Source organism: Rhinichthys klamathensis, unplaced genomic scaffold (genome assembly GCF_029890125.1).
Source record: "Rhinichthys klamathensis goyatoka isolate OS25496 unplaced genomic scaffold, OSU_Roscu_1.1 h1tg000049l_1, whole genome shotgun sequence".
NCBI lineage: Eukaryota > Metazoa > Chordata > Actinopteri > Cypriniformes > Leuciscidae > Rhinichthys > Rhinichthys klamathensis.
In genome coordinates this window covers 589480-617197 of record NW_026606595.1, presented here as the reverse complement: position 1 = coordinate 617197, position 27718 = coordinate 589480, and the positions used below count along the sequence as shown (strand labels likewise).

Here is a 27718-nt window from a genome sequence, read left to right as displayed (position 1 = left end):
TAGGCCTCCTGCTTCTCCTCTGCACAGATAATCGCTGTCGGGATAATGCCGGTTCGTGTGGCTACGCCGAAGCGATGACATTCTGTATTATAAATTTTAAGGCCAGACAAGTAGTTTGTTGATGGTTGGTTTTTAGGGAAGGACTCCATGCCTGCGCACATATATTCAAACGCACACACCTATAGAATGAGCTCTTAATGCGCATGTGCCATCAGCGTTCTCACAGGCTCATGTTTTCTGTGAGAGCGGTGTCGTGTTAGCGGCCGCTAAGTTAACAACTAATGATCGTTGCGACGGAAGTGAATCAATCAAAACTAACTTTATCTGGACAATAACTTTATTCTAGAGCTGCTGTAAAGCCTAAACACTCTCAGTTACTGTAATCTCCTGTTATCACTGTAAAGCTGCTGTGAAACTCTATATTGTTAAAGCGCTGTATAAATGAAGGAGACTTGACTTTCTGAAGTATTTGTTTTTGATGGTTCATAAGAGGAAATGCTGGATGTTTAAACACTGCAGTGTGTGAGAGTGTTGAATCCTCTGACTCTATAATGTGAACTCTTCTGCTGAACACTGTACATTACGGCAGATTTACATATTCAAGAAATACTCTTTTCCTTTTTACTGTCGTCCTGTAAGATTTGTGCTATTATATATTCTTAACAAAGTAGTTCTGATATTTCCCAATAAAAATGTGTGTGTGTGAGAGAGAGAGAGAGAGAGAGAGAGAGAGAGAGAGAGAGAGAGAGAGAGAGAGAGAGAGAGAGAGAGAGAGAGAGAGAGAGAGAGACAGAGAGAGTGTGTCTGTGTGTGTGTTTATAGTGTGAATGTAATCAGTGACAGTGATGATAAATGTCTCGAGTGGAAGTGAAGCTGAACTGAGGATCGTGTGTGTGTGTGTGTGTGTGTGTGTGTGTGTGTGTGTGTGTGTGTGTGTGAGAACTGAGGATCGTGTCCATAAAAGGCATCAGAGCAGATCTGAACATCACACATGATGAGGAGTCACACATGTGAAAACACTGCATGATTTTAAATACAGTGTCAGTTTCTTTACCATTTACTCAATATTACATGATCTGCATGTGCAGCAGAAAACCTGTTTGCCTAAAAATGTAACAAACAAACAAACAAACAGGCTCACATGCACTAGTGTCGTCATCATCTGACACGCGTGACGAGACATCAGAGGATATCCACACACACACACACACACACACACACACACACACACAACGAGTTAATTTGGAATGGTGACAGATCCAGAATCTGAACTGCTCTTCCTCTTTCTCTTTCCCTTTCCGAGGAATGAAACAAAAGACCTGATGCGATCTGAAGATGAACCAGTTTTCCTCATCCCGCAGTAATTCCACTGTACGCTATTATCACGTTATCTGAGCTGGTGGAGTGCACAGACAAATAAGGTAAACTCCAGTCCTCGCGTGTCAAGACGAACTAAAATTAGCCCAGTGAACGAACAGCTGAGCGCCGAACACACACACACACACGCGCGCGCGCGCCTTTGTCTGTCCACGCGCGCTGTGTGACAATAACACGACACGATGACACGATTCAGTTATGCCGAATATATCTCCTTATTTCGAACAAATGACACAAAACGAAACTCATCACCGCAGAAAACCACATCATCTGAGAGAGACATCGAGCCGACAGAGTGAGTCCTTCAGTCCGCGTGTGTGTGTGTGTGTGTGTGTGTGTGCGTTTACTATGCCAGTTTGTTCATCAACAGAACAAGCTCAAATGGTTCAGTTTATACGGTTTATATGGTATCAGAATATGACAGGTGTGTGACAGGTTTGTTCCTCATGACCTTCAGCTGTCACTTAAAGCGGGTGTTTTGTGACAGCTCAAATCTCACCGTGTTCCGTGTTCGCCGGGGCTAGTTGTCACACTCAGGCCAGTCAGTGTTTCTCAGAATGAGTTGAGTTTTAAATCATGTCTCTTTACACGTCGAGACCGCTATAGCGAGTCATCTGTGCATCTGTGCCTGGGGTAAGGTGTTACAATGGACCCTGCTATTAAAATCCATATTACGGGCTTTCTGGCCACATAGTAAAACGACTAGGAAATACAATTAATGAAACATGCAAAGAGAAAATATACATGAACATATTTTAACTATCAGAAATATATAATATCACACATAAAACACAGGTGACTAAATGAATCTTGTCAGAATACACAGATTTAGATTTAGATTTCCATTCACATATGCCTAAATTGTGTCTTAATGGATGTCTATGTGCGTTCATTTTATTTAGTAGATATTACAAAAATAGAATTATTTACTGTAAATCTAGCCTGGAGGACAGAACTCACTATTTCAGTTTAAGAGATTTCTAAAAAAAAAAACACTGCTGGAGAAAACAAGCATTTCTGTCTCTGAGCCCCTGTGACGACTGGCCCCGGCCCCTGAGCCCCTATGATGAGTGACCCGGCCCCTGAGCCCCTGTGACGACTGGCCCCGGCCCCTGAGCCCCTGTGACGACTGACCCCGGCCCCTGTGACGACTGTGTGACGACTGGCCCCGGCCCCTGAGCCCCTGTGACGACTGACCCCGGCCCCTGTGACGACTGTGTGACGACTGGCCCCGGCCCCTGAGCCCCTGTGACGACTGACCCCGGCCCCTGTGACGACTGTGTGACGACTGGCCCCGGCCCCTGAGCCCCTGTGACGACTGACCCCGGCCCCTGTGACGACTGTGTGACGACTGGCCCCGGCCCCTGAGCCCCTGTGACGACTGACCCCGGCCCCTGTGACGACTGTGTGACGACTGGCCCCGGCCCCTGAGCCCCTGTGACGACTGACCCCGGCCCCTGTGACGACTGTGTGACGACTGGCCCCGGCCCCTGAGCCCCTGTGACGACTGACCCCGGCCCCTGTGACGACTGTGTGACGACTGGCCCCGGCCCCTGAGCCCCTGTGACGACTGACCCCGGCCCCTGTGACGACTGTGTGACGACTGGCCCCGGCCCCTGAGCCCCTGTGACGACTGACCCCGGCCCCTGTGACGACTGTGTGACGACTGGCCCCGGCCCCTGAGCCCCTGTGACGACTGACCCCGGCCCCTGTGACGACTGTGTGACGACTGGCCCCGGCCCCTGAGCCCCTGTGACGACTGGCCCCGGCCCCTGAGCCCCTGTGACGACTGGCCCCAGTCCCGGCCCCTGAGCCCCTGTGACGACTGGCCCCGGCCCCTGAGCCCCTGTGACGACTGACCCCGGCCCCTGTGACGACTGTGTGACGACTGGCCCCGGCCCCTGAGCCCCTGTGACGACTGACCCCGGCCCCTGTGACGACTGTGTGACGACTGGCCCCGGCCCCTGAGCCCCTGTGACGACTGACCCCGGCCCCTGTGACGACTGTGTGACGACTGGCCCCGGCCCCTGAGCCCCTGTGACGACTGGCCCCGGCCCCTGAGCCCCTGTGACGACTGGCCCCAGTCCCGGCCCCTGAGCCCCTGTGACGACTGGCCCCGGCCCCTGAGCCCCTGTGACGACTGACCCCGGCCCCTGTGACGACTGGCCCCGGCCCCTGAGCCCCTGTGATGACTGGCCCCGGCCCCTGAGCCCCTATGACGACTGGCCCCGGCCCCTGAGCCCCTATGATGACTGACCCCGGCCCCTGAGCCCCTGTGACGACTGGCCCCGGCCCCTGTGACGACTGTGTGACGACTGGCCCCGGCCCCTGAGCCCCTGTGACGACTGACCCCGGCCCCTGTGACGACTGGCCCCGGCCCCTGAGCCCCTGTGATGACTGGCCCCGGCCCCTGAGCCCCTATGACGACTGGCCCCGGCCCCGGCCCTGAGCCCCTGTGACGACTGGCCCCGGCCCCTGAGCCCCTGTGACGACTATCCCCGCCCCCTGAGACGACTGGCCCCGGCCCCTGAGCCCCTGTGAAGACTGGCCCCGGCCCCTGAGACGACTGGCCCCGGCCCCTGAGCCCCTGTGACGACTGGCCCCGGCCCCTGAGCCCCTGTGACGACCGGCCCCTGAGCCCCTGAGACGACCGGCCCCGGCCCCTGAGCCCCTGTGACGACTGGCCCCGGCCCCTGAGCCCCTGTGACGACTAGCCCCGGCCCCTGAGCCCCTGAGCCCCTGTGACGACTAGCCCCGGCCCCTGAGCCCCTGTGACAAATAGCCCCGGCCCCTGAGCCCCTGTGACGACTAGCCCCGGTCAGTGATGATCTGTTCTCCCTCAGGCTGATCTGTGCGGTGAGGAGAGGAGATGTGCAGCGAGTGAGGGAACTAGCATCGGTGTGTGACGCTGACGACTGGACGGCACTGCATGAAGCTGCTCACTGCGGGCAGACACTCTGTGTTCAAGCGCTGCTGAAAGGTAAATCACTGTCTCACACACACTTGTTCTACATTACTGTCTCTCACACACTTGCATTGCCACAGGCTTTTTCTCGCTAACCTTTCTGAGGAATTTCCAGAAAACAAACCCATGCCCTTGTTGAACAGGTTGAGCCGCTCTAGTGTTGTGTTTTACTGTGTTAGTCATTGGTCATCTACTGCAGTCCTGATGCTTGTGCTGATTAATGATGTGTGTGTGTGTGTGTGTGTGTGTGTGTGTGTGTGTGTGTGTGTGTGTGTGTGTGCAGCTCGAGGCGTGTGTGTGGACAAGCGCACGCTTCAGGAACAGACGGCTCTGATGATCGCGGTTCACGGACGACACCTGGACTGTGTGAGGATTCTTCTGGAAGCAGGAGCCGACCCCGATATCAGCAACAAGAACAAAGAGACGCCGCTTTATAAAGGTGCGCTCATTTAGGTCGTTCAGGGGTCGTTCAGGTCATTCAGGGGTCGTTCAGGTCGTCCAGGTCATTCAGGGGTCGTTCAGGTAGTACAGGTCGTTCAGGTCATACAGGTCGTTCGGGTCGTTCAGCTCATTCAGGGGTCGTTCAGGTCATACAGGTCGTTCGGGTCGTTCAGCTCATTCAGTGGTCGTTCAGGTCATACAGGTCGTTCAGGTCGTTCAGCTCATTCAGGGGTCGTTCAGGTCGTTCAGGTCGGTCAGCTCATTCAGGGGTCATTCCGGGGTTGTTCAGGTCATTCAGGAGTCATTCGTGTAATTCAGGGGTCGTTCAGGTCGTTTAGGTAATTCAGGAGTCGTTTAGGGGTCGTTCGGGTCATTCAGGGGTCGTTCAGGGGTCGTTCAGGTCATTCAGGAGTCATTCGTGTAATTCAGGGGTCGTTCAGGTCGTTTAGGTATTTCAGGAGTCGTTCAGGGGTTGTACTGATTGTACAGGTTGTTCAGCTCATTCAGGGGTCGTTCAGGGGTCGTTTGGGTCATTCAGGGGTCGTTCAGGTCATTCAGGGGTCGTTCGTGTAATTCAGGGGTCGTTCAGGTCGCTTAGGTCATTCAGGGGTCGTTCAGGTCATACAGGTCGTTCGGGTCGTTCAGCTCATTCAGAGGTCGTTCAGGTCATACAGGTCGTTCGGGTCGTTCAGCTCATTCAGGGGTCGTTCAGGTCATACAGGTCATTCAGGGGTTGTTCAAGTCGTTCAGCTCATTCAGGGGTCGTTCAGGTAGTACAGGTCGTTCAGGTCGTTCAGGTCCGTCAGCTCATTCAGGGGTCATTCAGGGGTTGTTCAGGTCATTCAGGAGTCGTTCGTGTAATTCAGGGGTCATTCAGGTCGTTTAGGTAATTCAGGAGTCGTTCAGGGGTTATACTGGTTGTACAGGTCGTTCAGCTCATTCAGGGGTCGTTTAGGGGTCGTTCGGGTCATTCAGGGGTCGTTCAGGTCATTCAGGGGTCGTTCGTGTAATTCAGGGGTCGTTCAGGTCGTTTAGGTCATTCAGGGGTCGTTCAGGTCATACAGGTCGTTCGGGTCGTTCAGGTCGTTCAGCTCATTCAGGGGTCGTTCAGGTCATACAGGTCATTCAGGGGTCGTTCAGGTCATACAGGTCGTTCAGCTCATTCAGGGGTCGTTTAGGTGTTGTTCAGGTCATTTAGGAGTCGTTCAAGTAATTCAGGGGTCGTTCAGGTCGTTTAGGCAATTCAGGAGTCGTTCAGGGGTTGTACTGGTTGTACAGGTCGTTCAGCTCATTCAGGGGTCGTTTAGGGGTCGTTTGGGTCATTCAGGGGTCGTTCAGGTCATTCAGGGGTCGTTCGTGTAATTCAGGGGTCATTCAGGTCGTTTAGGTCATTCAGGGGTTGTACCGGTTGTACAGGCCGTTCAGCTCATTCAGGGGTCGGTCAGGGGTCGTTCGGGTCATTCAGGGGTCGTTCAGGTCATTTCAGGGGTCGTTCGTGTAACTCAGGGGTCGTTCAGGTCGTTTAGGTCATTCAGGAGTCGTTCAGGGGTTGTACCGGTTGTACAGGTCGTTCAGCTCATTCAGGGGTCGGTCAGATCGTTTAGGCCATTCAGGGGTCGTTCAGCTCATACAGGTCGTTCGGGTCGTTCAGCTCATTCAGGGGTCGTTCAGGTCATACAGGTCATTCAGGGGTCGTTCAGGTCATACAGGTCGGTCAGCTCATTCAGGGGTCGTTCAGGTGTTGTTCAGGTCATTCAGGAGTCGTTCAGGTAATTCAGGGGTCGTTCAGGTCGTTTAGGCAATTCAGGAGTCGTTCAGGGGTTGTACTGGTTGTACAGGTCGTTCAGCTCATTCAGGGGTCGTTTATGGGTCGTTCGGGTCATTCAGGGGTCGTTCGTGTAATTCAGGGGTCGTTCAGGTCATTCAGGGGTCGTTCAGGGGTTGTCCTGGTTGTACAGGTCGTTCAGCTCATTCAGGGGTCGGTCAGGGGTCGTTCGGGTCATTCCGGGGTCGTTCAGGTCATTCAGAGGTCGTTCGTGTAATTCAGGGGTCGTTCAGGTCGTTTAGGTCATTCAGGAGTCGTTCAGGGGTTATTCAGGGGTTGTTCGGGTCATTCAGGGGTCGTGCAGGTCATTCAGGGGTTGTTCAGGTCGTTTAGGTCATTCAGGAGTCGTTCAGGGGTTGTACCGGTTGTACAGGTCGTTCAGCTCATTCAGGGGTCGGTCAGGGGTCGTTCGGGTCATTCAGGGGTCGTTCAGGTCAATCAGGGGTCGTTCGTGTAATTCAGGGGTCGTTCAGGTCGTTTAGGTCATTCAGGAGTCGTTCGGGGGTTGTACCGGTTGTACAGGTCGTTCAGCTCATTCAGGGGTCGGTCAGGTCGTTTAGGCCATTCAGGGGTCGTTCAGCTCATACAGGTCGTTCAAGTCGTTTAGGTCATTCAGGGGTTGTACAGGTCGTTCAGCTCATACACGTCGTTCAGGTCGTTTAGGCCATTCAGGGGTCGGTCAGCTCATACAGGTCGTTCAAGTCGTTTAGGTCATTCAGGGGTTGTACACGTCGCTCAGGTCGTTTAGGTCATTCAGGGGTCGTTCAGGTCGTACAGGTCGTTCAGCTCATTCAGGGGTTATTCAGGGGTTATTCAGGGGTTGTTCGGGTCATTCAGGGGTTGTTCAGGTCGTTTAGGTCATTCAGGAGTCGTTCAGGGGTTGTACCAGTTGTACAGGTCGTTCAGCTCATACAGGTCGTTCAGGTCGTTTAGGCCATTCAGGGGTCGTTCAGCTCATACAGGTCGTTCAAGTCGTTTAGGTCAATCAGGGGTTGTACAGGTCGTTCAGCTCATACACGTCGTTCAGGTCGTTTAGGTCATTCAGGGGTCGTTCAGGTCGTACAGGTCGTTCAGGTCGTTCAGCTCATTCAGGGGTTATTCAGGGGTTATTCAGGGGTTGTTCGGGTCATTCAGGGGTCGTGCAGGTCATTCAGGGGTTGTTCAGGTCGTTTAGGTCATTCAGGAGTCGTTCAGGGGTTGTACCAGTTGTACAGGTCGTTCAGCTCATACAGGTCGTTCAGGTCGTACAGGTCGTTCAGGTCGTTCCTCCTCATGTGCAGCGTGTGAGTAGGAGTGTGTCGGTATGGAGTAAATGTGTGTGTATGTTTCTCCTCATGTGCAGTGTGTGAGCAGGAGTGTGTCGGTATGGAGTAAGTGTGTGTGTGTGTTCCTCCTCATGTGCAGCGTGTGAGCAGGAGTCTGTCGGTATGGAGTAAGTGTGTGTGTGTTCCTCCTCATGTGCAGCGTGTGAGCAGGAGTGTGTCGGTATGGAGTAAGTGTGTGTGTGTTCCTCCTCATGTGCAGCGTGTGAGCAGGAGTGTGTCGGTATGGAGTAAGTGTGTGTGTGTGTTCCTCATGTGCAGCGTGTGAGCAGGAGTGTGTCGGTATGGAGTAAGTGTGTGTGTGTGTTCCTCCTCATGTGCAGCGTGTGAGCAGGAGTGTGTCGGTATGGAGTAAGTGTGTGTGTGTGTTCCTCATGTGCAGCGTGTGAGCAGGAGTGTGTCGGTATGGAGTAAGTGTGTGTGTGTGTTCCTCCTCATGTGCAGCGTGTGAGCAGGAGTGTGTCGGTATGGAGTAAGTGTGTGTGTGTGTGTGTTCCTCATGTGCAGCGTGTGAGCAGGAGTGTGTCGGTATGGAGTAAGTGTGTGTGTGTGTTCCTCATGTGCAGCGTGTGAGCAGGAGTGTGTCGGTATGGAGTAAGTGTGTGTGTGTGTTCCTCCTCATGTGCAGCGTGTGAGCAGGAGTGTGTCGGTATGGAGTAAGTGTGTGTGTGTGTGTTCCTCATGTGCAGCGTGTGAGCAGGAGTGTGTCGGTATGGAGTAAATTTGTGTGTGTGTGTTCCTCCTCATGTGCAGCGTGTGAGCAGGAGTGTGTCGGTATGGAGTAAGTGTGTGTGTGTGTTCCTCCTCATGTGCAGCGTGTGAGCAGGAGTGTGTCGGTATGGAGTAAGTGTGTGTGTGTGTTCCTCCTCATGTGCAGCGTGTGAGCAGGAGTGTGTCGGTATGGAGTAAATGTGTGTGTGTGTTCCTCCTCATGTGCAGCGTGTGAGCAGGAGTGTGTCGGTATGGAGTAAGTGTGTGTGTGTGTTCCTCCTCATGTGCAGCGTGTGAGCAGGAGTGTGTCGGTATGGAGTAAGTGTGTGTGTGTTCCTCCTCATGTGCAGCGTGTGAGCAGGAGTGTGTCGGTATGGAGTAAGTGTGTGTGTGTGTTCCTCCTCATGTGCAGCGTGTGAGCAGGAGTGTGTCGGTATGGAGTAAGTGTGTGTGTGTGTTCCTCCTCATGTGCAGCGTGTGAGCAGGAGTGTGTCGGTATGGAGTAAGTGTGTGTGTGTGTGTGTTCCTCATGTGCAGCGTGTGAGCAGGAGTGTGTCGGTATGGAGTAAGTGTGTGTGTGTGTTCCTCCTCATGTGCAGCGTGTGAGCAGGAGTGTGTCGGTATGGAGTAAGTGTGTGTGTGTTCCTCCTCATGTGCAGCGTGTGAGCAGGAGTGTGTCGGTATGGAGTAAGTGTGTGTGTGTGTTCCTCCTCATGTGCAGCGTGTGAGCAGGAGTGTGTCGGTATGGAGTAAGTGTGTGTGTTCCTCATGTGCAGCGTGTGAGCAGGAGTGTGTCGGTATGGAGTAAGTGTGTGTGTGTGTGTGTTCCTCATGTGCAGCGTGTGAGCAGGAGTGTGTCGGTATGGAGTAAGTGTGTGTGTGTTCCTCATGTGCAGCGTGTGAGCAGGAGTATGTCGGTATGGAGTAAGTGTGTGTGTGTGTTCCTCCTCATGTGCAGTGTGTGAGCAGGAGTGTGTCGGTATGGAGTAAGTGTGTGTGTGTTCCTCATGTGCAGCGTGTGAGCAGGAGTGTGTCGGTATGGAGTAAGTGTGTGTGTGTGTTCCTCCTCATGTGCAGCGTGTGAGCAGGAGTGTGTCGGTATGGAGTAAGTGTGTGTGTTCCTCATGTGCAGCGTGTGAGCAGGAGTGTGTCGGTATGGAGTAAGTGTGTGTGTGTGTTCCTCCTCATGTGCAGCGTGTGAGCAGGAGTGTGTCGGTATGGAGTAAGTGTGTGTGTGTGTGTGTGTGTGTGTTCCTCATGTGCAGCGTGTGAGCAGGAGTGTGTCGGTATGGAGTAAGTGTGTGTGTGTTCCTCATGTGCAGCGTGTGAGCAGGAGTGTGTCGGTATGGAGTAAGTGTGTGTGTGTGTTCCTCCTCATGTGCAGCGTGTGAGCAGGAGTGTGTCGGTATGGAGTAAGTGTGTGTGTGTTCCTCCTCATGTGCAGCGTGTGAGCAGGAGTGTGTCGGTATGGAGTAAATGTGTGTGTGTGTGTTCCTCCTCATGTGCAGCGTGTGAGCAGGAGTGTGTCGGTATGGAGTAAGTGTGTGTGTGTGTTCCTCCTCATGTGCAGCGTGTGAGCAGGAGTGTGTCAGTATGGAGTAAGTGTGTGTGTGTGTTCCTCATGTGCAGCGTGTGAGCAGGAGTGTGTCGGTATGGAGTAAGTGTGTGTGTGTGTTCCTCCTCATGTGCAGCGTGTGAGCAGGAGTGTGTCGGTATGGAGTAAGTGTGTGTGTGTGTTCCTCCTCATGTGCAGCGTGTGAGCAGGAGTGTGTCGGTATGGAGTAAGTGTGTGTGTGTGTTCCTCATGTGCAGCGTGTGAGCAGGAGTATGTCGGTATGGAGTAAGTGTGTGTGTGTGTGTGTTCCTCCTCATGTGCAGTGTGTGAGCAGGAGTGTGTCGGTATGGAGTAAGTGTGTGTGTGTTCCTCATGTGCAGCGTGTGAGCAGGAGTGTGTCGGTATGGAGTAAGTGTGTGTGTGTGTTCCTCCTCATGTGCAGCGTGTGAGCAGGAGTGTGTCGGTATGGAGTAAGTGTGTGTGTGTGTTCCTCCTCATGTGCAGCGTGTGAGCAGGAGTGTGTCGGTATGGAGTAAGTGTGTGTGTGTGTGTGTTCCTCATGTGCAGCGTGTGAGCAGGAGTGTGTCGGTATGGAGTAAGTGTGTGTGTGTTCCTCATGTGCAGCGTGTGAGCAGGAGTGTGTCGGTATGGAGTAAGTGTGTGTGTGTGTTCCTCCTCATGTGCAGTGTGTGAGCAGGAGTGTGTCGGTATGGAGTAAGTGTGTGTGTGTTCCTCCTCATGTGCAGTGTGTGAGCAGGAGTGTGTCGGTATGGAGTAAGTGTGTGTGTGTTCCTCATGTGCAGCGTGTGAGCAGGAGTGTGTCGGTATGGAGTAAGTGTGTGTGTGTGTTCCTCCTCATGTGCAGCGTGTGAGCAGGAGTGTGTCGGTATGGAGTAAGTGTGTGTGTGTGTTCCTCCTCATGTGCAGCGTGTGAGCAGGAGTGTGTCGGTATGGAGTAAGTGTGTGTGTGTGTTCCTCCTCATGTGCAGCGTGTGAGCAGGAGTGTGTCGGTATGGAGTAAGTGTGTGTGTGTGTTCCTCATGTGCAGCGTGTGAGCAGGAGTGTGTCGGTATGGAGTAAGTGTGTGTGTGTGTTCCTCATGTGCAGCGTGTGAGCAGGAGTGTGTCGGTATGGAGTAAGTGTGTGTGTGTGTTCCTCATGTGCAGCGTGTGAGCAGGAGTGTGTCGGTATGGAGTAAGTGTGTGTGTGTGTTCCTCCTCATGTGCAGCGTGTGAGCAGGAGTGTGTCGGTATGGAGTAAGTGTGTGTGTGTGTTCCTCCTCATGTGCAGCGTGTGAGCAGGAGTGTGTCGGTATGGAGTAAGTGTGTGTGTGTGTTCCTCATGTGCAGCGTGTGAGCAGGAGTGTGTCGGTATGGAGTAAGTGTGTGTGTGTGTTCCTCCTCATGTGCAGCGTGTGAGCAGGAGTGTGTCGGTATGGAGTAAGTGTGTGTGTGTGTGTTCCTCATGTGCAGCGTGTGAGCAGGAGTGTGTCGGTATGGAGTAAGTGTGTGTGTGTGTGTTCCTCCTCATGTGCAGCGTGTGAGCAGGAGTGTGTCGGTATGGAGTAAGTGTGTGTGTGTGTGTGTTCCTCATGTGCAGCGTGTGAGCAGGAGTGTGTCGGTATGGAGTAAGTGTGTGTGTGTGTTCCTCATGTGCAGCGTGTGAGCAGGAGTGTGTCGGTATGGAGTAAGTGTGTGTGTGTGTTCCTCCTCATGTGCAGCGTGTGAGCAGGAGTGTGTCGGTATGGAGTAAGTGTGTGTGTGTGTGTTCCTCATGTGCAGCGTGTGAGCAGGAGTGTGTCGGTATGGAGTAAGTGTGTGTGTGTGTTCCTCCTCATGTGCAGCGTGTGAGCAGGAGTGTGTCGGTATGGAATAAGTGTGTGTGTGTGTGTGTTCCTCATGTGCAGCGTGTGAGCAGGAGTGTGTCGGTATGGAGTAAGTGTGTGTGTGTGTTCCTCATGTGCAGCGTGTGAGCAGGAGTGTGTCGGTATGGAGTAAGTGTGTGTGTGTGTGTTCCTCCTCATGTGCAGCGTGTGAGCAGGAGTGTGTCGGTATGGAGTAAGTGTGTGTGTGTGTGTTCCTCCTCATGTGCAGCGTGTGAGCAGGAGTGTGTCGGTATGGAGTAAGTGTGTGTGTGTGTTCCTCCTCATGTGCAGCGTGTGAGCAGGAGTGTGTCGGTATGGAGTAAGTGTGTGTGTGTGTTCCTCATGTGCAGCGTGTGAGCAGGAGTGTGTCGGTATGGAGTAAGTGTGTGTGTGTGTTCCTCATGTGCAGCGTGTGAGCAGGAGTGTGTCGGTATGGAGTAAGTGTGTGTGTGTGTGTTCCTCCTCATGTGCAGCGTGTGAGCAGGAGTGTGTCGGTATGGAGTAAGTGTGTGTGTGTGTGTGTTCCTCCTCATGTGCAGCGTGTGAGCAGGAGTGTGTCGGTATGGAGTAAATGTGTGTGTGTGTGTGTGTGTTCCTCCTCATGTGCAGCGTGTGAGCAGGAGTGTGTCGGTATGGAGTAAGTGTGTGTGTGTTCCTCATGTGCAGCGTGTGAGCAGGAGTGTGTCGGTATGGAGTAAGTGTGTGTGTGTGTGTTCCTCATGTGCAGCGTGTGAGCAGGAGTGTGTCGGTATGGAGTAAGTGTGTGTGTGTGTTCCTCATGTGCAGCGTGTGAGCAGGAGTGTGTCGGTATGGAGTAAGTGTGTGTGTGTGTGTTCCTCATGTGCAGCGTGTGAGCAGGAGTGTGTCGGTATGGAGTAAGTGTGTGTGTGTGTGTTCCTCATGTGCAGCGTGTGAGCAGGAGTGTGTCGGTATGGAGTAAGTGTGTGTGTGTGTGTTCCTCATGTGCAGCGTGTGAGCAGGAGTGTGTCGGTATGGAGTAAGTGTGTGTGTGTGTGTTCCTCATGTGCAGCGTGTGAGCAGGAGTGTGTCGGTATGGTGCAGCTGCTGCTAGCGTGTGGAGCGTCGGTGAATCAGCGCTGTCGGCGAGGTTGGACGGCGCTGCATGAAGCCGCGAGACGGAACAACATCGCGCTCTGCCAGACGCTCCTTCAGGCCAGAGCCGCCGTCGACGCCCGTAACGCTGACGACGTCACACCCGCCATCGAAGCCGCGCGACACGGACGGACAGAGGCGCTTGCGTACCTGATCCGGAACGGTACTGAACCTCATGCTATTGGATTCTCTCAAAAAATCCAATGACTTTAAAATCATGTTAATGAGAATAGTAGTTTGAGCAATAGGTTTGACTTTGGTGTCATGTGACTGTTCTTAAAAACTTTAGAAGCACAAATTCCATGTTTTCTGTAGCAAAACCTATTTGAAATATTATAAACATTATTACATTATAACTTAAGTTTAAAACAAAGCTACTTTTAAACACAAACCCTAAATCTATAAGATTGTGATTTCCGTCTGTCAGAGGCCTCGCCCTTCCTCTCTGCATTTCACAGAATCATACAGCATCTTCATCTGGACAATTTACTGAATTGATTTTCATTGTGAAAATTTGTTGTGGTAAAAATATTTTGGTAACACTTTACAATAAGGTTCATTAGTTAACTACATTAGTTAACATTAACTAAGAATGAACTTCTTCAGCATTTGTTAATCTTTGTTAATTTCAACATTTACTAATACTTTATTAAAATCTTGTTAACATTAGTTAATGCACTGTGAACTAACATGAACAAAGAATGAACAGCTGGATTTGGATTAACTAACGTTAACAAAGATTAACAAAAACAGTAACAAATGTATTGCTCATGGTTAGTTCATGTTAATTAATGTTTAATAAATGAACCTTATTGTAAAGTGTTACCAATGTTATTTATCGTCAACTAATTCGGATGACTAAAAACACAATATTTAGCTGTATATGTTAGCTTGATTGCACTTGTAAATCCAAATATTTTTATTTTAAGACAAATAGACAAATATGACAAATCAAACTCGTATTTTTCTTTAATGTAAGGTAATGGTACATTTATCAATAACAGAGATGTTTAAATGAACTAATCCTTACTTAATTACTGCTTAATATACGCTAAAAATTCACAATACTTGGTGTATCCCAAAAATGACAAACCCAATAAAAATGAACCGCTCATATACTATTTAATTTGACAAAGAAGTTTACGATTATTTTTGAGTATTTTGTACACTCTTCATATAAAGCGAATTAATATGATAGACTCAGAATAAGCACAAACTAATAACAGGACAGCAGCAGATATTAATCCCAGAACAGGAAATCATTCATAAGACATTATTTCCCGATGTTCAAGGAGGGCTTGTGTGTTTTGCCCTGTCAGGTGCCGGTGTGAACCTGCAGACGTGTGATGGGAACACGGCTCTAACGGAAGCCTGCAGACATGGGCACGGGGAAGCCGTCAAGCTTCTGCTCCAACACCACGCCGACGCCAACAAACCCTGCAGTGCCGGCCTTCTGCCCCTGCACATCGCCAGCCAGCACGGGCACGAGCAGTGAGTGTGAACACCAGACACACACACACACACACACACACACCTGCCCCTGCACATCGCCAGCCAGCACGGGCACGAGCAGTGAGTGTGAACACCAGACACACACACACACACACACACACACACACACACACCTGCCCCTGCACATCGCCAGCCAGCACGGGCACGAGCAGTGAGTGTGAACACCAGACACACACACACACACACACACACACACACACACACCTGCCCCTGCACATCGCCAGCCAGCACGGGCACGAGCAGTGAGTGTGAACACACACACACACACACACACACACACACACCTGCCCCTGCACATCGCCAGCCAGCACGGGCACGAGCAGTGAGTGTGAACACCAGACACACACACACACACACACACACACCTGCCCCTGCACATCGCCAGCCAGCACGGGCACGAGCAGTGAGTGTGAACACCAGACACACACACACACACACACACACACCTGCCCCTGCACATCGCCAGCCAGCACGGGCACGAGCAGTGAGTGTGAACACCAGACACACACACACACACACACACACACACACACACACACACACACACCTGCCCCTGCACATCGCCAGCCAGCACGGGCACGAGCAGTGAGTGTGAACACCAGACACACACACACACACACACACACACCTGCCCCTGCACATCGCCAGCCAGCACGGGCACGAGCAGTGAGTGTGAACACCACACACACACACACACACACACACACACCTGCCCCTGCACATCGCCAGCACGGGCACGAGCAGTGAGTGTGAACACCAGACACACACACACACACACACACACACACACACACCTGCCCCTGCACATCGCCAGCCAGCACGGGCACGAGCAGTGAGTGTGAACACCAGACACACACACACACACACACACACACCTGCCCCTGCACATCGCCAGCCAGCACGGGCACGAGCAGTGAGTGTGAACACCAGACACACACACACACACACACACACACACCTGCCCCTGCACATCGCCAGCCAGCACGGGCACGAGCAGTGAGTGTGAACACCAGACACACACACACACACACACACACACCTGCCCCTGCACATCGCCAGCCAGCACGGGCACGAGCAGTGAGTGTGAACACCAGACACACACACACACACACACACACACACACCTGCCCCTGCACATCGCCAGCCAGCACGGGCACGAGCAGTGAGTGTGAACACCAGACACACACACACACACACACACACCTGCCCCTGCACATCGCCAGCCAGCACGGGCACGAGCAGTGAGTGTGAGCACCAGACACACACACACACACACACACACACACACACACACACACACCTGCCCCTGCACATCGCCAGCCAGCACGGGCACGAGCAGTGAGTGTGAACACACACACACACACACACACACACACACACACACACACACACACACACACACACACACACACACACACACCTGCCCCTGCACATCGCCAGCCAGCACGGGCACGAGCAGTGAGTGTGAACACCACACACACACACACACACACACACACACACACAACTGCCCCTGCACATCGCCAGCACGGGCACGAGCAGTGAGTGTGAACACCAGACACACACACACACACACACACACACACACACCTGCCCCTGCACATCGCCAGCCAGCACGGGCACGAGCAGTGAGTGTGAACACCACACACACACACACACACACACACACACACACACACACCTGCCCCTGCACATCGCCAGCACGGGCACGAGCAGTGAGTGTGAACACCAGACACACACACACACACACACACACACACACACACACACACACACACCTGCCCCTGCACATCGCCAGCCAGCACGGGCACGAGCAGTGAGTGTGAACACCAGACACACACACACACACACACACACACCTGCCCCTGCACATCGCCAGCCAGCACGGGCACGAGCAGTGAGTGTGAACACCAGACACACACACACACACACACACACACACACCTGCCTGATCTTCATCCGCTGCTGCAGGTGTGTGTGATCTGGGCCGCTTCTGTAGCACTCAGTGTGAAACGGTCCTTGTCATATTTGTTGTTTGTCTTATATATATATATAAAGTCATGGCGAGGAAGCAGCAGTTTAGGATGTGTGTGCACCCCTGCCCGCATTATTTACCGGGTGGAGAGACACACATTATTTTTGAGGATGAGGGGCATGCAGGCTTTTTTTGTAGGCTGGTCATTTTTGACTGCAAACACAAGTGTAATAAGGTGGGAAAGAATGATCATTTTGGGAAATTGTTGCCCTGTGTGAGCAAAATCTGCAAGTTTTAGTTCAATTTGATAACATCAACTAACATTCTCAGTAGAAAGAAAAGTTGAATAGTGTCTTGACTGTAAGAATGATTGTTTGCTGTATTAAGCGCTGCTGGTGTTTCCCACAGGATAGTGTCGCTGTTGCTGCCGGTGAGCAGCCGCGTGCGGTTACGGGAGAGCGGCGTCTCTCCGCTCCATCTGTCCGCGGAGCACAACCAGCTGAACACGCTGCGTGTGCTGATCCGCTCCGGCTGTGACGTCAACACCCGGCGCTCCTCTGGCTGCGGCTCGGCTCTGCTCTGTGCCGTCTCCGCCGGGAACACGCAGGCGGCCGCGGAGCTGCTGAGGGCCGGAGCCGATCCTGACGCGGAGCCGCTGCTGGTGCTAGCGGCGGAGCAGGGGTGTGTGGAGAGCGTAGCTCTGCTGCTGGAGCACGGGGCCCGTGTGGAGGCCCTCCCTGCGCTGCTCACACACACACACCACCTCAGCGTCCTGCGCTGTCTGCTGGAGCACGGCTGCAACGCCCGGCCTTGCTTCACCCCACACACACACACACGGGAGGAGCACGCTGGCCGGAGCCGCCCTGAGCCCGGGCTACAGGTGACATCCGTCTCCCAGATCACGCTGACGACACTCAGACGACACTCAGACAACACTCAGACGACACTCAGACGACACGCTGACGACACTCAGACGACACTCAGACGACACTCAGACGACACTCTGACGACACTCAGACGACACTCAGACGACACTCTGACGACACTCAGACGACACTCAGACGACACTCTGACGACACTCAGACGACACTCAGACGACACTCTGACGACACTCAGACGACACTCAGACGACACGCTGACGACACTCAGACGACACTCAGACGACACTCAGACGACACTCTGACGACACTCAGACGACACTCAGACGACACTCTGACGACACTCAGACGACACTCAGACGACACTCTGACGACACTCAGACGACACTCAGACGACACTCTGACGACACTCAGACGACACTCAGACGACACTCTGACGACACTCAGACGACACTCAGACAACACTCAGACGACACTCAGACGACACGCTGACGACACTCAGACGACACTCAGACAACACTCAGACGACACTCAGACGACACGCTGACGACACTCAGACGACACTCAGACGACACTCTGACGACACTCAGACGACACTCAGACGACACTCTGACGACACTCAGACGACACTCAGACGACACTCTGACGACACTCAGACGACACTCAGACGACACTCTGACGACACTCTGACGACACTCAGACGACACTCAGACGACACTCAGACGACAGTCAGACGACACTCAGACGACACTCAGACGACACTCTGACGACACTCAGACGACACTCAGACGACACTCAGACGACACACAGACGACACTCAGACGACACTCAGACAGACGACACTCTGACGACACTCAGACGACACTCAGACGACACTCAGACGACACTCTGACGACACTCTGACGACACTCAGACGACACTCTGACGACACTCTGACGACACTCAGACGACACTCTGACGACACTCAGACGACACTCTGACGACACTCAGACGACACTCTGACGACACTCAGACGACACTCTGACGACACTCAGACGACACTCAGACGACACTCTGACGACACTCTGACGACACTCAGACGACACACTGACGACACTCAGACGACACTCAGACAGACGACACTCTGACGACACTCAGACGACACTCAGACGACACACTGACGACACTCAGACGACACTCAGACGACACTCTGACGACACTCAGACGACACTCTGACGACACTCAGACGACACTCAGACGACACTCAGGCGACACTCAGACGACACTCAGACGACACTCTGACGACACACTGACGACACTCTGACGACACACTGACGACACTCAGACGACACTCTGACGACACTCAGACGACACTCAGACGACACTCAGACGACACTCTGACGACACTCTGACGACACTCAGACGACACTCAGACGACACTCAGACGACACTCAGACGACACTCAGACGACACTCAGACGACACTCTGACGACACTCAGACGACACTCAGACGACACTCAGACGACACTCAGACGACACTCTGACGACACTCTGACGACACTCAGACGACACTCAGACGACACTCAGACGACACTCAGACGACACTCTGACGACACTCAGACGACACTCTGACGACACTCAGACGACACTCAGACGACACTCTGACGACACTCTGACGACACTCAGACGACACTCAGACGACACTCAGACGACACGCTGACGACACTCAGACGACACTCAGACGACACTCAGACGACACTCTGACGACACTCAGACGACACTCAGACGACACTCTGACGACACTCAGACGACACTCAGACGACACTCAGACGACACTCAGACGACACTCAGACGACACTCTGACGACACTCAGACGACACTCAGACGACACTCAGACGACACACAGACGACACTCTGACGACACTCAGACGACACTCAGACGACACTCTGACGACACTCTGACGACACTCAGACGACACTCAGACGACACTCTGACGACACTCAGACGACACTCAGACGACACTCAGACGACACTCAGACGACACACTGACGACACTCAGACGACACTCAGACGACACTCTGACGACACTCAGACGACACTCAGACGACACTCAGACGACACTCAGACGACACACTGACGACACTCAGACGACACTCAGACGACACTCAGACGACACTCAGACGACACTCAGACGACACACTGACGACACTCAGACGACACTCAGACGACACACTGACGACACACTGACGACACTCAGACGACACTCAGACGACACTCAGACGACACACTGACGACACTCAGACGACACTCAGACGACACTCTGACGACACTCAGACGACACTCTGACGACACTCAGACGACACTCTGACGACACTCAGACGACACTCTGACGACACTCAGACGACACTCAGACGACACTCAGACGACACTCAGACGACACTCTGACGACACTCAGACGACACTCAGACGACACTCAGACGACACTCAGACGACACTCAGACGACACACAGACGACACTCTGACGACACTCAGACGACACTCAGACGACACTCAGACGACACTCAGACGACACTCTGACGACACTCAGACGACACTCAGACGACACTCAGACGACACTCTGACGACACTCTGACGACACTCAGACGACACTCTGACGACACTCAGACGACACTCAGACAACACTCAGACGACACTCAGACGACACGCTGACGACACTCAGACGACACTCAGACAACACTCAGACGACACTCAGACGACACGCTGACGACACTCAGACGACACTCAGACGACACTCAGACGACACTCTGACGACACTCTGACGACACTCAGACGACACTCTGACGACACTCAGACGACACACAGACGACACTCAGACGACACTCAGACGACACTCAGACGACACTCAGACGACACTCAGACGACACTCAGACGACACTCAGACGACACTCTGACGACACTCAGACGACACTCTGACGACACTCAGACGACACTCAGACGACACTCTGACGACACTCAGACGACACTCAGACGACACTCAGACGACACTCAGATTATGCAAATTATGATTGGTCAGATCGCCTGTCAATCAAACTCCCTGCGAAGGGTCAATTGTGATTAAAGATTAATTCCGAAGACAATGAGTGCACTAAAGCTCTGCACGGGGTGTGAAAACCCGTATCCCGAGGGAAATGCGACTCATAAAACACATCAAGGCAATCGAGAGTCAAAGCAAACATTATTCCGACACCAGGGGCCTCATTTATAAAACTGTGTGTAGGATCCTTACTAAAAGTGTACGTGCGTCCGAAAGCCAAAAATGGCGTACGCAAAAAAATATTCAGATTTATAAAACCGTGCGTACGCCAGAACCTGCGCAGAATTCACTTTATAAATCCCGATAAATCTCAGTCAGCGGAAGATTGTGCGCACACGCGTCTCCTCCCCGAAATAACCATATATGAGCTTACAACGCCTAGTTTTACTATGCATATCCTCATCTGCATATCATTTGCATATGATTATTCATCCACGTGATAACATGTTTAACGGTATAGACATTAGGAAAATATGAAATAGCCTAATACGGATGTGCCGTCACATTAGCCTACATTAATAAAAATAATTTAGTAGCCTATCCTTGCCTTGTTTTTGAATAAATAAATCAAATAGTGTAAAATACATTTCAGAGAAAGTTTTCACAATCTTTTCCACTGACCAAATAGTATTTTTTATTGATTTATATTTTTAATGGAAACAGATAGACTGTTGTGCATTATTTGCACGAAACTATTTTCTCAGACAATCTGCTATAAGCAATTCTCTCTTTAGTTAAAACATTAAAACACAGCATGCCAGAGGAAACGTGTTCAAAAGCATTGCATCCACAACAAATATTTATATTTATTGAATATAAAAAATGTTGTAACGTCTCAGTAATGATTTCATGTTTAAGTGTTTAACTCCATCAATGACAATGGCATATTTAATCTAAATGTTTATATCAGAAGTAAAACAGTTTAAATCATTCTTTTATTTATTTAAACTGTTGTGAACATGCACTGTTTTTATGATTAGGACTGTCGTTAGATAGGCGTTAGTTTCACTAAACGGCCCAACGCGCTCGCTGGCGCGGACATTTAAGAAGGGATGAATATTTGCCTCAAGTGATATGCTTAGTGAGTGAAATTATATTTGTATTATCTTTCTGTATAGCCTATGTATCATTTTCTTTAGATTTTCTGTCTAAAAGTGACCAAAAAGACATTTAACTCCAGCTCACCATCGGTGTCGCCAAACTGCTCCGTCTCCAGAACGTTCGTACGCACGGGTCAGAGTTTGCGTGCCGGTGCGCACATTTTTCCGTCAAGTTTGTTTTTATAAATCACATCTTATGCGTCGGGAGTGGCGTACGCCTCTTTCAGGGCCTGTTTTGTGCGTACGCAACGGTTATAAATGAGGCTCCAGATATCTTTTTTATATATATGTTTTCTCTAGTGTGTGCAGGACACTATAGTTCAGTTATGTAAGTGAGGAGAGCAAAATAAAGTAAACTGTGACATATTACACCCAAATATTCTTCATGCAGTGACTACCAGTCCCATGTATAAGTGTTGTTTGCTGTGGGCCTGCTGTGAACTGTGTGTTCTGTGTCAGTTCTGCTCCTGGATCTCGTCCCCCCGCTGGAGCCGGGCCGCCGCTGAGGTCGTGGATCTGCTGCTGGAGTGTGTGGGAAACGTCCAGCTGTGCAGCAGAACCACGGCTCTGCTCCGGGACGCTCCCGAGTGGCCCAGCATCAGCCTCAGAACATGTGAGTCTTCATCATCGGCTTCTTCATTCCTGTTTCCCTGGACTCCATTCAGCTGATCGGGAGCGAACCTTTCAACCACAGCTGTTTAAAATAACAGCCACACTTTCATAATATAAATTCTGTTTGTCTTTAATGCTTTCCTTTGTTTCGTACACAGAAGACAATTTCAGTTAGGAATTATGATTTTCAATTATGATTTTCAGATTTTGAGACTTTCATACACACATTAACAGTCTGTTACAGTGTGAGGATGATGAGTGTGTGAGTGTATCTGTGTGTTTGCAGCGTCCCCTCGGCCCTTGATGCACCTGTGCCGGCTGAGGGTCCGAGAGCAGCTGGGGACCCGGAGACTGAGGTCCATCGACTCGCTGCCGCTGCCGGGGCCCGTGCTGCGGTACCTGAGCTCCAGAACCAGCTCCTGAGATCTGGAACCGGCCCCTGAGCTCCAGAACCGGCTCCGGACCCGACGCCTGAGCTCCAGAACCAGCTCCTGAGATCTGCAACCGGCCCCTGAGCTCCAGAACCGGCTGCAGAGATCGGGAACCCGCCCCTGAGATCCAGAACCGGCTCCGGACCCGACGCCTGAGCTCCAGAACCGGCTGCAGAGATGGGGAACCCGCCCCTGAGATCCAGAACCGGCTCCTGAGATCTGGAACCCGCCCCTAAGATCCAGAACCGGCTCCGGCTCCAACACCTGAGCTCTAGAACTGGCTCCGGGCCCGACGCCTGAGCTCCAGAACCGACCCTGAGATCCAGAACCGGCTCCTGAGATCTGGAACCCGCCCCTTAGATCCAGAACCGGCTCCAACACCTGAGCTCCAGAACCGGCCCCTGATCTCCAGAACTGGCTAAGGGCCCGACGCCTGATCTCCAGAACCGGCTCCAGAGCTCCAGAACCGGCTCCTGAGCTCCAGAACCGGCTCCGGGCCCGACGCCTGATCTCCAGAACCGGCTCCAGAACTCCAGAACTGGCCCCTGAACTCCAGAACTGGCCCCTGATCTCCAGAACCGGCTCCTGAGATCTGGAACCCGCCCCTTAGATCCAGAACCGGCTCCTGAGATCTGGAACCCGCCCCTTAGATCCAGAACCGGCTCCGGCTCCAACACCTGAGCTCCAGAACTGGCTAAGGGCCCGACGCCTGATCTCCAGAACCGGCTCCAGAGCTCCAGAACCGGCTCCGGGCCCGACGCCTGATCTCCAGAACCGGCTCCAGAGCTCCAGAACTGGCCCCTGAACTCCAGAATCGGCCCTTAGATCCAGAACCGGCTCCAACACAACACAGAAACAAATAATTTATTCTGAAACATTATTTCTGCTGGACATTTAAACACTGGTGCTGTGAGATTACCTCTTATGAATTGAGTGTTTGGTCTTCAAGTTGCTATTTATACATTTTAATTTATGATCTTGAATTTTTTTGTTTGTATTTGTATTTTGTGTTTGTATTTGTTTGATACACAATTTTATGTATTTTGATGATCTGAAAACACAGAGTATGTCACTGGCGAGTGCAGAATAAAAGGCTCTGCTTATTTCATGTGTGGTTTGAGTGTGTCAGTAATGAGCAGACAGTGTAACGCAGTCGATTACCAGTTTTAATGAGCTAATTCAGCACAAGACCTGGATTATGACCAGGCTTAATTAGTGTGACAGAACAACATCTCAACTAAAAAATCATAATAAATACTGATCTATCTCTACATCACAGTGAAATCATGCTGGTTCAGGGAAGTGATCTGGAACAGAGGACGATTGTTAAATGAAAACTCATTCTACAGAGAGTCACCTGATGATGCGTGTAAACTAAAGCAATGCTGTGATCATATCTTGATGTCCTCGCTTTCCAACTGCACAAAAGCCAATAAAATAACCACCGCACGTGTGTATTATTCCTGCTACATCTGTACTTTAAGTGCTCACAGGCGCGTGATCATAAACATTGCTCGTGCATGTGCAGCACGTGTCAGGAATGGGTTAAACAGAAGAGCTGAAGAAGGTTAGTAGTCCTGTAGTGGTGCTGTGGTCCTCCAGCACTAGATGAAGCCGAACACGCTGAAGATGGAGGAGGAGATCGCGGGCTTCGTGGGAATCGGCTTGATCACCACATGCGCGTTACCGCGGAGTCCGTCGATGAAGCCGCGCGCCTCCGCTGTTCTGTTCCTGAGAGGCGCGTCCGCGTGCAGCGCGTGACACTGAAGAGGGCAGCACGCGCACACGCACGCGCACGGCGCGCTCCTCCTCGGCGGCTCCGCGTGCGGGTGATTATTATTATTATCGCGAATCATCTTCCTTTTCTCTGCGTGAGATTTGACGCTCGCAGGGCCGCTCGCGCTGTTCCTCAGCAGGTGCTGGAGACGCGCGCGGGTGCCCGGGGTGCGCGGTTCCTGCCAGAAGGACGCCGGGAGCTGGCGCGCGCGCATGGGCACGTGACCCGCGGGGTTCGGGCTCGGGTCCGGCGCGTTGGGCCGGGCGCGCGCGCGTGGGTCTGCGGGCCTGTGCGTGAAGCGCTTGAGCTGTTTCTGCAGGTATTTGCGGTGGTCCACGGAGCGTCTGCAGGGCGCGGATCGGTCCAGCGCCGCCTTGATGTCGCTCGACGCCAGATTCACGAAGTTCAGGAGCGTCTTCACCTCGCTGTCAGCGTTGGCCATCGCACGCGTTCACCCGGAGCGTTCAAACCTCCGCGCTCAGGCCCGCGCATCTGCTGTCCCGTTCCCGGGTAGTGCGCACAGAAGGGACGCTCTCTGTAATAACACTCACTGAAGCTCAATGCCTATAGACTCGGTGTATCACTGCTCTGAGCCAATCACAGCCCGCAGTCTCCTCACAATGAGCCCGGTGTCGGATTCTTTGCCACCACAAATAGTTGTCATGGAAATCCCTCAGGAAAATAGCGCGCAGACGCGATGTTTCTCCGTAGAAACGGTCACCGGTTCCCCTCGGGCACAATGTGTTTGTAAAGGGCCGGTGAAGCGCCACGCTCCTGTTCCCCATCCCGATCCCAGTCTGATCCCGCATAACCATGGGAAGCGGCTCGAGCGCTCAGGAATCTTGTCTCTCTGTTTGCCCCCTCAATCCACACACACAAAAGCTGAATTACTCATTCAAACCCGCGGGACAAAGCCGGGGAGCCGGAGAGCACTCTCGCGTTTGTAGTCAAACATTCGGAGACTTAAATCGAGTCGTCATGAAAGAGAGCGAGTGGGACAAAGCCCATAGAATGGCCATCAGCAAACATTTCCCTGTGTCATATCAGTGCGTCTCCATGGCAGCCGCTGGCCCGCGGACAATAGCACGAGCTTACACACTCGAGGACTGTCACCCTGCCAACCGAGACCGGGACACTCCCGGGGGGGCTTTCCTGACTTTAAGATCACTTATTTACAAAAACATTAAAGATATAACATTTTGAGTAAAAAGCTAAAAAAAAAAAAAAAATAAAAAAAAATAAACAGCTATAAACGAGCGAAATGGATTTAGAAAACAGTCTCAAGATGTAAAAACGCATCTTAGAAACGCCAACACTCGTTTCTAAAATAAAATAAAGCTGATAAAACGGATAGTTCCGGTCCTTGATTCTGATTGGTTGAGCCGCGTTCGAAGCCGTTGTGAATGACTCCACAAACACACACCTGTGACCGCATTAGTGTTACAAACACACACCTGTGACCGCATTAGTGTTACACACACACACACACACACACACACACACACACACACACACACACACACCTGTGACCGCATTACAGTAGTTACACACACACACCTGTGACCGCATTAGTGTTACAAACACACACCTGTGACCGCATTAGTGTTACACACACACACACACACACACACAACTGTGACCGCATTACAGTAGTGTTACACACACACACCTGTGACCGCATTACAGTAGTGTTACACACACACACACACACACACCTGTGACCGCATTAATTTACAGTAGTGTTACACACACACACCTGTGACCGCATTACAGTAGTGTTACACACACACACACACACACACACCTGTGACCGCATTACAGTAGTGTTACACACACACACACACACCTGTGACCGCATTACAGTAGTGTTACACACACACACACACACACACCTGTGACCGCATTACAGTAGTGTTACACACACACACACACACACACACCTGTGACCGCATTACAGTAGTGTTACACACACACACACACACACACACCTGTGACCGCATTACAGTAGTGTTACACACACACACACACACCTGTGACCGCATTACAGTAGTGTTACACACACACACACACACACACCTGTGACCGCATTACAGTAGTGTTACACACACACACACACACACACACCTGTGACCGCATTACAGTAGTGTTACACACACACACCTGTGACCGCATTACAGTAGTGTTACACACACACACACACACACACCTGTGACCGCATTACAGTAGTGTTACACACACACACACACACACACACACACACATTACATCAGTGTTACTGCGCAACTGCTGCTTGGCAGAGGATTAATTGTGTTATAACGTTATATTTTTTGTTGCTGGTATTTATTTTATGAATATTGTTTTGGAGTAAGTGTGTTGTAAAGCAGTAAGCCGCTCGACGGTGTGTTTGACAGTGAGTGTAGAGCAGCGGAGGGGTCTATAGCTCCGCGTCGAGCCGAACAACGCCCCGCTCCACACTCACTGTACATCACCGCTCCGCACGGCTCACGGCTTTACTCTGCCCCTCTTTTTCTGTCCTTTCCTTTACAATCATAAAAACTCCACTCATGCATACATTTGAAGACATCATCAGGGTCAACATCGTAAAAACGTGTTTATGCACCATTAACATCTGAAAACATCCAAGTCATTATAATAGCTCAACTCTATACAGGACTTCATTAACCCCTTTAAAACCCCATCATTCAATTTTCCTTTTCGTGAAACCAACTTGCCATTTTAGCTTGCCCAAATACATTTTTGAATAAAACATGAACTTTTTCCTGCTGTATTTAGGCCCATAAATAAAAAAACATAGGCATAATAGCTTCCCCATGCATGGTCTGACACCACTCCTAACCCGAACCCTCACACACTCCTGTAATGTGTTCTGGCATTAGCCTAAGCAACTGAAGCCTGTGTGTAAGGTGTGCAGTGTGTGTGTGTGCGTGTGTGTCCACTGGTCCCAGACCTGTTCTCTAGAGGAGCGAGTGCAGAAGCCTCTCCGTCTCCTGCTGAAGGAGCCGTTCTGGGAAAGTAGAGGTCTCCTCAAGTCTCCATCTATACAGAGCTTTAACAATATAGATGTTTTACAGCAGCTCTAGAATAAAGTTATTATCCAGATAAAGTTAGTTTTGATCGATTCACTTCCGTTGCAGAGATCATTAGTTATTAACTTAGCGGCCGCTA

General features: G+C 51.7%; 2 protein-coding genes across 2 annotated transcripts; one reads left to right on the top strand and one right to left on the bottom strand.

Annotated features, from left to right (window-relative positions):
- Nucleotides 1-1461: 1461 nt before the first annotated feature.
- On the top strand, nucleotides 1462-22781 carry asb2b (ankyrin repeat and SOCS box containing 2b). Its single transcript, XM_056247563.1, has 8 exons — nucleotides 1462-1672; nucleotides 4221-4357; nucleotides 4626-4781; nucleotides 13091-13336; nucleotides 14493-14664; nucleotides 17069-17540; nucleotides 22172-22325; nucleotides 22611-22781. The coding sequence occupies exons 1-8, from the start codon at nucleotides 1560-1562 to the stop codon at nucleotides 22745-22747; spliced, it is 1587 nt and encodes a 528-aa protein (XP_056103538.1). The 5' UTR covers nucleotides 1462-1559; the 3' UTR covers nucleotides 22748-22781.
- A 1122-nt stretch (nucleotides 22782-23903) lies between these two features.
- On the bottom strand, nucleotides 23904-25595 carry LOC130082709 (protein FAM181A-like). The gene has a single exon (XM_056247564.1). The coding sequence runs from the start codon at nucleotides 24972-24974 to the stop codon at nucleotides 24360-24362; it is 615 nt and encodes a 204-aa protein (XP_056103539.1). The 5' UTR covers nucleotides 24975-25595; the 3' UTR covers nucleotides 23904-24359.
- Nucleotides 25596-27718: the final 2123 nt, after the last annotated feature.